General features: G+C 42.5%; 1 protein-coding gene across 15 annotated transcripts in view; it reads left to right on the top strand.

The window, feature by feature from the left end:
- The window catches only part of LTBP1 (latent transforming growth factor beta binding protein 1), a 445,461-nt gene that overhangs the window by 350,711 nt on the left and 82,250 nt on the right, over positions 1-12,500 (top strand). For all 15 annotated transcript variants that reach the window (XM_008254559.4, XM_070069261.1, XM_070069260.1 and 12 more), the window contains 2 exons: positions 2,860-2,982; positions 4,853-4,975. In XM_008254559.4, the coding sequence (XP_008252781.3) occupies positions 2,860-2,982; positions 4,853-4,975 (246 nt within the window). The remainder of the gene's footprint in view (positions 1-2,859; positions 2,983-4,852; positions 4,976-12,500) is intronic.

Here is a 12,500-nt window from a genome sequence, read left to right as displayed (position 1 = left end):
CTTAAAACAACGCTCACAGGACTGGCATTGTGGCATAAAGGATTAAGCTGCCATCGTATCCTGTATGGGCCACCGGTTTGAGTCCTAGCTGCTCTGCTCCCAATCCAGCTTCCTCCTAATGCACGTGGGAAAGCAGTGGAGGATGTTCCGAGTCCTTGGGTCCCTGACCCCATGCGGGAGACTTGGATGAAGCTCCTGGCTCCTGACTTTGGCCTGGCCTAGCCCTGGCTTTTTGGGGAGTGAACCAGCAGATGGAAGATCTCTCTATGTGTATCTCCCTCTCTCCGTGTGTGTAACTCTGCCTTGCAAATAAATAAAATAAATCTTTTAAAATAACAGCAAGAACAACAAGAAAAAGAAAATAGCAGTCACACATTGATTTTTAAAAAAATTGTTTATTTTCACCTTCTTGAAAGGCAGAGCAACAGAGAGAGAGGCAGAGACAGCGTTCTTTCATCTGATGGCTCACTTCCCAAATGCCCAGAATGGCCAGGGTTGGGCCAGGCTAAAGCCAAGAGCCTGAATTCCATTCAAGTCTCCCATGTAGTTAGGAGGGCCCGAGCGCTTGGGCCATCATCTGCTGCCTCCCAGGACACATTAGCAGGAAGCTGAATTGTTAGCAGAGGTACCAGGAACTTGAACCTGCTCCCTGATATGGAATGTGGGCATCCCAGGTGGCAGCTTAAACCATTGTACTACAATGCCTGACCCTGTATGTTGATCTTTAGGACATAGTTTCTTTAAGAAACATCTTGTTTGTTTATTACTGCCTTCCTCGGAGTAGAGGGCTGGTATATTTGTTCCCTCTGCTAATCCTTACAACAGACCTGTGGTACAGGTGGTAAAGTTCAATCTCACCATGGTTAATAATCAGAAACCCTTATAAACTGACAGAACAGTTTCCCAGAACAGAACTTGCTGTTCTGTTGCTAAGGCTGTGTTGAACAGAACTTACTAAGGCTGTGTCTACACAGACAAGTCAAGACAGAAATGCCTAATGAGGCCCAACAGAAATGTTTGGAAAACTAACTCTACTTCTGCTAGAAGTGTTCAAATATTGATGAAGCTTGTCTTTTACTTCAGTTCTATAATTGTGAATACATGATGTTTTCTAGAATGTTTAAGAATTCACAACTACTGTTGAATTCTTTATTTAGTGGAGGGTTAAGCTTGTGATTATAAAGAAAATTGAAAGTATGTAAAAATTAAAAGAAAAATATATGGAAGAGGGAGGAAAGGTATGGTGGGAAGTATTATGCTCTTAAAACTGTATATATGAAATACAAAAAAAATATTGCAAAAATTAAAGGGAATGGAGGGAAGAAGTGGGCCATGAGTGTGGGAGGAGGGGAGGCAAGTATGATTATGTTCTTAGAATTGTATCTGTGAAATACATGAAATCTGTTACTTTTATGTTAATAAAAATTTTAAAGAGAGGTTTATTCTCAGCTTTACTTTCAACCAAGACATTTTAAAAACTGTTTTGTCTTATTTAGTTAGTTATTGGTTTTACTTACTTTGAAAGGGAAGGAGGGAGAGAATGACCTCTCCCATCAACTGGTTCACTTCCCAAATGCCTGCAGGAGTCAAGGCTGAGCCAGGCCAAAGCCAGGAGCCAGTGACTCAATCCTCATCTCCCACGTGGTGGGGCAGGGACCAATTATTTGAACCCGCTACCTCCCAGTGTGCCCATTAGTGGGAAACTGAAATTGGCAGGGAGCTGAGACTCAAAACCAAGCACTGTTTATCAGAATTTTATTTTCTACTGGGAATGCAAAGAAAATTTTTCTGAGTACAGTGGTACTTGGTACTCAGCCTTAGAATTCTGGTATTCTGGTGTTAGAAGTAAATAAATTTGAAAATTATTTGTATCAATAGATGCTTTCTTGTGGTTTAATTATATAACATTTTCTTACCTTTTGGCATTTGCTACTTTTTGGTTGCAAGCTCCAAAAGCAGCTGACAAAATGAACAAGTATGAACACAGCTTTTCACTGAGCTTAGTTTGCTAACTTTTTGTTTTGTTTCGTTCTGGTGGTCTCGTTGGTTTGGTGGTATGATTTTTAGATTGCCTAATATGTAACAGTCTAAGCTAAGAAAATCTTTAATCGTGTACCTGCATTGCTTTTCTTTAAAAATTATGTGCCTGCTGTAGAACTCCGGGAGCAGAGATGGCCTTTGGGAAGCTGATGATCTGGTTGGGGGAAAACCGAGCAGTGTCTTAACTGCATCGTCGAATGCTCGCCACAGAGTTCCCTCCCTGGCAACCCAGCCATCATCACCCGCCATTTCTCTTGGCCTTCTTTGTGACTTTGAGAAGGAGCTCAGTGTTCTTTAACACAACTCTTTGACTTTATGGTTCAGCTTCTAAATAAAGTAGAAATGTCAGATTCCTTCCCTAACTGCCCACATTTTGGCTTTTATTTCTCAAATTTTTGGTAGAGCTTTATTACTGCCTTCTTTCTTCCAGCTCAACAGTGAGACATTGTTCTGTGCTGCAGGTTCTAGCATCTATTTTCAACCCTAAAATATTTCATAATGTACTTTTGTTATATCCAGACAGAGAGAGAGAGAGAAGCTAAATGTTGTAGTATAAGTATTTTACTTACACATTTATTGTCTGCCTGTACCTGTGTCTGGTCCACAGGTCAGCACACTGAGGTTGGTAGAAGGAACACTAACGGGCTGGCACTGCTCATGTTTGATGATGTCTCACAAGAGAAGCACTATTACTTGTGAACCAGTAGCCCTAGAAGGCATTGCACTTTTCTTGTTGTTCTCTGCATTTTCCTCGTGATGACCCCTGCGTTTTCCTTGATGTACTCTGTTCCCAAACATTTGTCACCACTCTGTTCACAGATATCGATGAATGTGAGCAAGGGAATCTCTGCATCCATGGGCAGTGCAGAAACACCGACGGCTCCTTCAGGTGTACCTGTGGCCAGGGGTACCAGCTGTCTGCAGCTAAGGACCAGTGTGAAGGTAGGAGGGTGGCAGCATGCACTGCTGGGTTTCAGCCTACAGCACCTGCTCTGAAAACTGGTGCTCTCGGTGCAGTGAGGAGGAACCTGCCCAGATGATTGCTATGTAATGCTGGGAAGACAGGCATTAGTAATTAGTGGCTAGGTGTTAATGTCGGCCCAATTAATAGTAGATTCCCTGTGTAATTCTATCTATAGTACTATCATTCCCCCCTTTCAGACTAACTACTGTCATGATATTCCACGTTCTAGGAAGGAATGATTGGGGAAGGTTATGATATTACTGTGGATGGATGCCTTTGTAATTGCCACCATATACTGTGGCTTTTATAACACTCTCAGGAGATTTCTTTTGCTCATTCATATTCAAAGTTTGTATGTAGACACAGAGATGATGTGTTTCCTTATAATGGAACAATTGGTCTTATACGGTATGGATTCTGTTTTTAAACAAGAAATGACATTTTAAAAACTCTCAGCACTTGGCTTGTCAATAGTTTTTTTTAACTATTCTACTTAAAAAACATAGTTTGCATTTAAACATTTAAATCCAATGAAAGATTTTGTGTTGGAGTTTCAGCAATGAGACAGTCATTATATGCAGCTGGTTTATGCTGTGGCATGCTATAAACTTTAGTTTCTGTATTTAGCTTTAAAAGATATTTGTCTTCAAAAATATCAATACAGAAGACTTTGGGGTAGTACTGACGTAAATAGTGTCCCCCTTATAGGTAAAGATAAAATTTGTGAAATATGTCCTGTTCTTAGAGTTAATAGTAGGGATTCTGAACTCAGTGGGTTCACCAGACTTTTTAAGATAATATCTCATTGAACTTCAAAAATAATTCACTTCCCAATAAGCACATGCTTCCTGAGCATAAGCATATGATATCACCCATGACAAGCCAAATGTTGAGAGTTTTTAAAATGTCATTTCTTGTTTAAAAACAGAATCCATACCATATAAAACCAATTGTTCCATTATAAGGAAAAACATCATATCTGTGTCTACATACAAACTTTGAATATGAATGAGCAAAAGAAATCTCCTGAGAGTGTTATAAAAGCCACAGTATATGGTGGCAATTACAAAGGCATCCATCCACAGTAATATCATAACCTTCCCCAATCATTCCTTCCTAGAAGGTGGAATATCATGACAGTAGTTAGTCTGAAAGGGGGGAATGATAGTACTAAATGGATAAACTGATCATTTTATTCTAGATTTTATGAGTCCCTCTCAAAGTTTTTAATCTTAATTTTTAAAAAAAGCTTTGTTTATTTGAAAGGTAAAGTTGCATAAGGAAGAGAGAGAGACAGACAGACAGAGAGAGACAGAGACACCGAGACACCTTCCATCTGCTGATTTACTCCCCAGATGCTCTCAGAGGGAGAGGGGAGAGAGAGGCCTTCGATCTGCTGGTTCACTCCCCAAATGGCCCCAACAGCCAGAGCTGGGCTGATCCAAAACCTAGAAACTGGAGTTTCTTCCAAGTCTCCCACATGGGTGCAGGGGCCCAAGCACTTGAGTCATCTTCTGCTGCTTTCCCATAAACATTAGCAAGGAGCTGGGTGAGAAGTAGAGCTCTGGGATATGAACCAGTGCTCATATTGGAACTTCAGTGTCACAGACAGTGGCTTAACCCGCCATACCACAACACCTGCGCCTCCTAGCTCATTGTTTAAAATTGTAAGTTCACTTGGAGTTTCCCTGCTGGGGTACTACTGGCTTTTTCTAGATGCCAGTTTAAGTCACATACTGATTTCAAATGAATTATAAACATGATCATTTCTAGACCTCCTTCATATGAGTGACTGAAATTGTTTTTGAGGCACCCAGCTCTAATTTCTTTGTGCTCTCTTGCTCACAGACATTAATGAATGCCAGCACCATCACCTCTGCACTCATGGGCAGTGCAGGAACACCGAGGGCTCTTTCCAGTGTGTGTGTGACCAGGGCTACAGAGCATCTGCTCTTGGAGACCACTGTGAAGGTGAGAACTGCGCCTAGTTTCACAATCAAAGGGAGATCTGGGCACTATCTCAGCCTCTGGCCCTAAGTTCAGCCCTTTGACTTCACTGTTGAGGAGGACACTGGGAGCCCATGAAGCATTCTCCCCAGGGTCATACAAATGATGTAGAAAAGGAAGGTTTAGAACCGTCTCTGAGAATTGTGCCAGCTCAAGAAAGCAGTAAACGACTGGGTTAAGTTGCCAGTTATAGATGGTTTATCTTATTTGCATAGTTCCAAAGTATGTCATGCAGGACCAGCTTTATAGTGTTCCAAATAAATAGATATAAATTGATTTTCCAGAATAATTAGAAGGTTAAGAGCCAAACTTTGAGCTTTTTGTACAATATTTCTCAAGGATGTTCCATGTATCTAGCATGGTGCAGTGTCACCAACTTATTATGCTACCTGCCATGACTCAGCACCTCTCTGGAGGTCAGGGCTGTGTAAGAGTCTGGGACTGTCTGCTCCCAGCATGCTCTTCCCGCTATCATCAACCTGTCACTTGTGATGTTTCTTTGTGATCAGGATCCCCCCACATTTGTTTTTATCACTTTGCCTTCCACGTTGCTACATTTGGTGTCTATTTATGAACCAGAAACATGGGTGTGGTTGGGGTAGGCCCCCACGTGCAGAGTCCAAGTTTTGAGAGTGTGAATCCCAACTTTGAAAGAAGTGGCACACTAGGTTAAGCCTCCTCCTGTGGTGCTAGCATCCCATATGGGCGCCGGTTCTAGTCCCACTTGTTCCTCTTCTAGTCCAGCTCTCTGCTGTGGCCTGGGAGTGCAGTGGAGGATGGCCCAAGTGCTTGGGCACCTTCACCTGCATGGGAGACCAGGAGAAGCACCTGGCTCCTGGCTTCGGATCGGCATAGCTCCGGCCGTTGCGGCCGTTTGGGGAGTGAACCAACGGAAGGAAGACCTTTCTTTCTCTCTCTTTCTCTCTCTCTCTCTACCTGTCAAATAGACAAATAAAATCTTTCAAAAAAAATTTAAAAAAAGAAGTGGGTGAGCCTTCCATGGGCTTCTTTATAACACACGTTTCCATGGAACCAAATCCTTTTTCACTTGCAATCCAGGTGGTTGGGGGGATCTAGAGTAGTTCATAGCATCCTGCATGTCTACTCAGAGAACTCGGCACAGTCAGGTCCCAAAGTGGCTGGAGGCCTGTGCCCTTGTGCCCTAGGAATATCAAATGACCCAGCCCTTCTGCAGGGCAATTTGGACTATGTTTCAAAGGTCTGGACTTTTTTATATTATCAATGACTCTGTAAATCAACTTCTAGGATTTTACCCTACTGTGATAATGTTCCTCAAAGGGTTAATGACATAAAAAGTTGTTCTCCATGCCCTATTGAAATATGGGCAAGTGGTCAAATAAGTGATAGATCAATGTAATACAGTACAACTGAAATTCATGTTTGGGGCACTCTGTAACATGATTTAACAAGGTAAATATGGATGTTCAAAACAGTGACATTCCAAGACAGGAGGGGCAGTTGTGTTGGGGGAGTCAGCCATGGAAAAAAAAGAGGTGGCAAGGTGCATCCTAGGAGCTGAACACCGGAACTGACCATCAGACCCCCTTCTGCTCGATTTCCAGCCAAGCCAAGAGGGTAAACAGGGCATTGATCAGGTCTTGGGTGACCTTGCCCTTTAGTGGGTATGCTTGTTCTTCGTGCTGTCTCTTGTTGGGAAGCCATCCTAACAAACGTCCAAGGTTTTCGTTCAAAAAAACATCCATTACATGAAAAGGCCAATGAAAACGTTTCAGCCAACTTGTTCTTCATTTATAACATCTATGTTTATAGGATACAATTACGTTCCATAAGAAAACTGCTTCCGGAATGTATAGCGAGACCCTCTTCTCTGAAAGAGCTAATTTCCCTAGTGTTCTGGGTTATAAATAGGACTGGAGTCCCTCCAGTTAATCCAGAGCTCCTTTGAAACTATATTAGCACTTCAGCCTGCTAGTACTTGACTAGGGCTGCTTCTGCCCCTCCCTGGTGGTTCTGAGCTGTAATGAAGCAAGTCTGGCTGCTCACATGCCTCTCACAGCTGCGGGAGGAAGAGCCCTCTTTCTGGTTGGCTTTTTATATTTACACGTGTCATTTTCCTCTAATAACTCTGGCAGAGACCTTGTTTTCCTACAGCATTATCCTGCAGCCTTGCTGGCCTCCTCCTAGAGTCAGAATCCCAAATGCTGTGCTCGTGGCTGTGTGCGACTTACACAGCCTACACAGTAGCCACTCTGTCCGTGACCATGGGTGGCCTCCGTTGTCCTGGTTCTTGGAGGTCTTGGACCTCTGAGCCTTCAAAGGCTCTGCCCCTGCCTCACTCCCCTTCCAGGCACAGTCATTAATTCCATTTCTACCTTAAGCCTTCCCCAATCCCTTGCTGAGATTTCTCCCAGGAAGCCCCTTGCAAAGCCTAACAAGGCAACTCATTGCTCACTCCGCCTACCTGTGACCCTTTGCCTTTGATCATTTCCTTGTGGATAAGATCTTTAAAAAGTGGGAAGTAGTGATAGTGTTGCCTTGTTTCTGGGACTCCTTTCCAAGTCAAAGTCATTCCTTGTTTCATTCTTGTATTCTTTCAACATCTGTTTACTGAGGGTCATATCTGTACCAGTCACTGCTCTAGGCACAAGGTGTATAATAAGGAACTAAACAGTCATTCCTGCCCCCCACGCAGCTTACATCCTAGTGGGAGGCATAACAAACAACATGGCTAAGAAAAATATAGTTTGCTAAGTGACAATAAACGTTATGGAGAAAAAGTGGGATATATGGGGCGTGCTGAGAGAGGGGGGTGATGTTAAATGAGGAGGCAAGGAGAGTCTTCCCTGAGATGATGACATTTGATTATTTATGGGAAGAGCATTCCATTCAAAGGAATAGCAGGTGCACAGGCCCCAGTGCAGGATTTGTGGCAGAGATTAGAAGCTCCACAGGAGCACTTTCAGTTTGCATGCCTAAAATACATGTTCAAATGAAGATATCCAAAGGGCAGCTGAACTTATGCATTTGGAATTCAGGGGTGACTTCTGGGCTGGATGTCATCAGCATAGACAGTGTTTAGAGCCAGAGAATGAGATGGGGTCACCAAAAAAATTTAATATAGTTAGAAGAGAGAAGAAATCCTGGGCCCTGCAACACTTAGCTGCAAGAAAATGGATAGAAACTAGCAGAGGAGATTGATGAAAAAAGTGACAGTTAAAAAAGGAAGAAAGCCAGCTGGCGCCGCGGCTCACTAGGCTAATCCTCCGCCTAGCGGCGCCGGCACACCAGGTTCTAGTCCCGGTTGGGGCGCCGGATTCTGTCCCGGTTGCCCCTCTTCCAGGCCAGCTCTCTGCTGTGGCCAGGGAGTGCAGTGGAGGATGGCCCAGGTGCTTGGGCCCTGCACCCCATGGGAGACCAGGAAAAGCACCTGGCTCCTGGCTCCTGCCATCGGATCAGCGCGGTGCGCCGGCCGCAGCGCGCCGGCTGCAGCGGCGGCCATTGGAGGGTGAACCAACGGCAAAGGAAGACCTTTCTCTCTGTCTCTCTCTCACTGTCCACTCTGCCTGTTAAAAAAAAAAAAAAAAAAAAAAAGAAAGAAAGAAAGCAAGCCAGAATCCAAGAGAAGAAAATAATAGGGATGACTGAACATTATTGCAATGTCAGAGGAGAACCAACAGTTGACTGTAGGATTTAGCAAGGTGGAGATTACTGGTGAGCTTGTAAGGCTTAGTCTTCATAGAGAGGAAACCAGGATTCACTGTTGGTTTCCCTCTAGCCTGTTCCTCAACTCCTAGTAGGAACCTTTCTTCACACCAGCCTAGATGGTAGGGTTGAATGATCCATTTTGGGCTTTCAATGTTCAACCTAGGAAAAAGATCTTAGGAAAAAAATTTAAATTATACTTGACAAATCCACACTTAAAATAATGCTGTTTCCCTCTGATAATTACTGTTGCATTTTGGAAAATGGACGAAAATGAAATGAAAGTAATGTGAATGGAGATGACCATGTTTCCATTATGCTAGGTTATTGGGTGTTTCTCTTGTTGTTGACACTAATTTTTGTCATGCTCCTTGATAGTTTTTTGAGTTGAAGTTTTTGATAGGATGCCAATAAGTGAGTATACCCCTTTTCACTTTTTTATCTCCATTTCTATGGAGCAAAAGAGAGCCTAACCTAAAAAGAAGTCCCTTAATATTTACCCATTAGGCTAGTTACAGAGTTAATGAAATAAATATGGAATAGTTGAGGCTCTTGTACACTGCCAGTGGGAATGTAAAATAGTGAGCCACTTTAGACAAGTTTGTCAGAAATTAAACATCGTCCTGTATGAGCCAGCCATTCTATTCTTTGATGCTTACTCGAGGAAAATGAAAGCATGTGTTAACACAGACACTTCCATGTGAATGTTTTTAGAAACTTTATTCATTATAGCCCAAAATGGAAATAACCCAAATGCTCGTTGAAAGGAAATTGGATAAACAAATTGTGGTGTATTCATACAACGGAATACTACTCAGTACTAAAAGGAGAGAACTAATGATACAGTCTGGATGCCTCTCAAAGATGTGATGCTGAGCGGAAGAAGCCAAACGCAGAAGGGGCAAAGGGAAGTTGTTGGGGTGTGCAAATAAATACCTAGACCTCGGTGTGTGGTGATTACAAGGATGTGTCCACATCGGTTACAGCTCATTGGACCAGATTCTTAAAATAGGCACATTTGTTGTGTGTAATTGTGCTTCAGAAAAGTTGAACACACGAAAGAAGCACTGACAGCCTGTTTTGGTTGAGTCAAAGTCACATCAGCTGTGATTTATGATTAGTATTCAGAAACATTTGAAATCTGGATTGCCACTCATAATAAGCTGTCTTTATTTTGATAGAATGACATGATAAGGCACTCACTTATTTCTGTTTTGTTTGCCCTTTGAGTAGTACAGAAGCCACTCACAGGTTGATTGGTTGATTGGCTTCTATGAGAAAAATTCAGTGTCGCCGTGCTTGAACCAGACAACGGCGACGATGATGAGACCACAACAGTCTCCATGTTCACTTCTTCCTGAAGCCGCTCTTGTAGTTTAGCAGTGATTATAATTATTTGCAAGAAATGCCATAAAATGCCAAGATTCTCAGAAAACAAAGAAGGTTTTGTTCCTTTGCTTTGCTCAGTGCTAATAATTTAAATCCTGCACAGACATGACAGAAGAGGGACTCATGGAGTGTGTTAGAAATAATGAGCTCTGACTAGGAATAAATGTGGTCATAAACAGCCCTGGAGAAAGATCTGCCCAGTGTTCGTGCAGCGAGCGGGTCATTAATTGTCTCACATGCTCACAGTCAGAACTCATTATTGGTTACGTAAACCATTTCTAGTTGCACATATGCTATAAATATTTACATTTTTGAGAATCTAGGCAACATTAAACCTGTTGTGGTAGCTGTGAAGTAAGTGACTTCAAGCAGGGTTTTATCGGCCGTTTCCCCATTCCTCTAGGAGTCTGTCTTCCTTCCCTTCACCCATTTTCTACCCTGTTATTCACTCCAAGTGGATTCCTTCTGTTATATGGAGTCTTGTTTTTAAATTCATTTGACTTCTTTGAAGTTTCTACTGTTATTTTCCAAATAACTGTATTTTTTGATAATTCTTACATTAAATTATTTTGGACTTATAAGGCAATTTAGTATTGTTTTTTAAAAAATACTAATGTAATGCACTTTTTTTATTTGAGAGCAGAGAAAAAGAGACAAGGAGTTCCCTTTCTCTGGCTTACCTCCCTAATGGCCACAGTGGCCCTGGCTGGAGCCACAGCCAGGGGCCAGGAACCCAATCCAGGTCTCCCGTGTGAGGGGCAGGAACCCACACACTTGAACCATCAGCACTTCTGCCCAGGATCAACATTAGCAGGAAGAGGGGGTGTGGAGCAGAAGCTGGGAATTGAAAACAGGCACTCTGGCTGATGTGGAATGTGGGTGTCTTAACCACTAGCCCAAATGGCCATCCCAGGTTTTTTGGTCTTTTTTTTTTTAAGATTTATCTATTTATTTGAAAAGCAGAGTTACAGAGATGCAGAGGAAGAGAGAGAATGTCTTTCATGCGCTGGTTCACTCCCCAGATGGCTGCAATGGCCGAGCTGCACCGATCTGAAGCCAGGAGCCAGGAGCTTCTTCTGGGTCTCCCACATGGGCGCAGGGGCCCAAGGACTTGGCCCATGTTCTACTGCTTTCCCAGGCCATAGCAGAGAGCTGAATCAGAAGTGGAGCAGCTGGGGCTCCAACCAGCGCCCATATGGGATGCACTGCAGATGGCGGCTTTACCCACTACACCGTGGCACCAGCCGCCTGTTTGTTTTTTGAAAAAGTATTTTACTTTGGGGGCAGAGACCATGTTAAATATGTTTAAATTTTTCTTACATTGCATAATGCAGGCTATTATTTATGAATCAAAATATGTTAAGTATTCTGAAAATATACTTAGCAATAGGTATTTTTTTAAGAAAGCTTTTATTTAATGAATACAAATTTCATAGGTACAACTTTAGGAATATTGTGGTTCTTTCCCCCATACCCACCCTCCCCCCCACTCCTGTCTCACCTCCTCCTCTCTCTCCCATTCCATTCTTCATTAAGATTTGTTTTTAATTACCTTTATATACAGAGAACCAACTCTATACTAAGTAAGGATTTCAACAGTTTGCATCTACACACATATACAAGGTAGAGAGTACTGTTTGAGGACAAGTTTAACAGTTAATTCTCATAGTACAACTCATTAAGGACAGAGGAGTAAGTACACAGTGACTCCTGTTGTTGATTTAATAATTAACACTCATATATGACATCGATGATCAGCCGAAGCTCTTGACATGAGCTGCCAAGGCTGCAGAAGCCTTTTGAGTCCACACACTCTGTCAGTATTCAGACAGGGCCATTAACAAAGTGGAAATTGTCACCTCCCTTCAGAGAAAAGTACATCCTTCTTTGATGGCCCCTTCTTTCCACTGGGGTCTCTCTCACATATTTATTTTCATTTGAGAGAGAGAAAGAGAGAGAATCCATTCACTGGTTCATTCCCCAAATGCCCACAACATCCAGGACTTGGCCAGGTTAAGCCAGGAGCTCAAAACTCAACACAGATCACCCATATGGGTGCTGGGGACCTAAGTACTGGAGCCTTTCTCTGCTGCCTCCTAGGTTGCACATTAGCGAGAATTGGAAGTAGAACTGGACTTGAACCCCAGCACTCCAGTGTGGGAAATGGACATCCCAAGCAGCATCTTAAGTGCTGTGCCAGACACCTGTTCCAACAGTAGATATTTTAAAAATGTTTGTTTTCTATTACCAAGAATGTAATCAAGTAAATTATTGGTTGTTACTACAGAATTTTGACTTTTCTTCTCCAGTTCCATTTGGTATTTGAAATGTCTTTTTGTTGTGCAAAGCTCAAATCCTTTCAAAATCTCTCATTTAAAAAACCCTAAAATTTAAAAACTTTCATCCATTGAAAATC

Source organism: Oryctolagus cuniculus, chromosome 2, assembly GCF_964237555.1.
Source record: "Oryctolagus cuniculus chromosome 2, mOryCun1.1, whole genome shotgun sequence".
Taxonomy (NCBI): domain Eukaryota; kingdom Metazoa; phylum Chordata; class Mammalia; order Lagomorpha; family Leporidae; genus Oryctolagus; species Oryctolagus cuniculus.
Note: the sequence above shows the minus strand (reverse complement) of the source record. Positions and strands in the feature narration are given on the sequence as shown.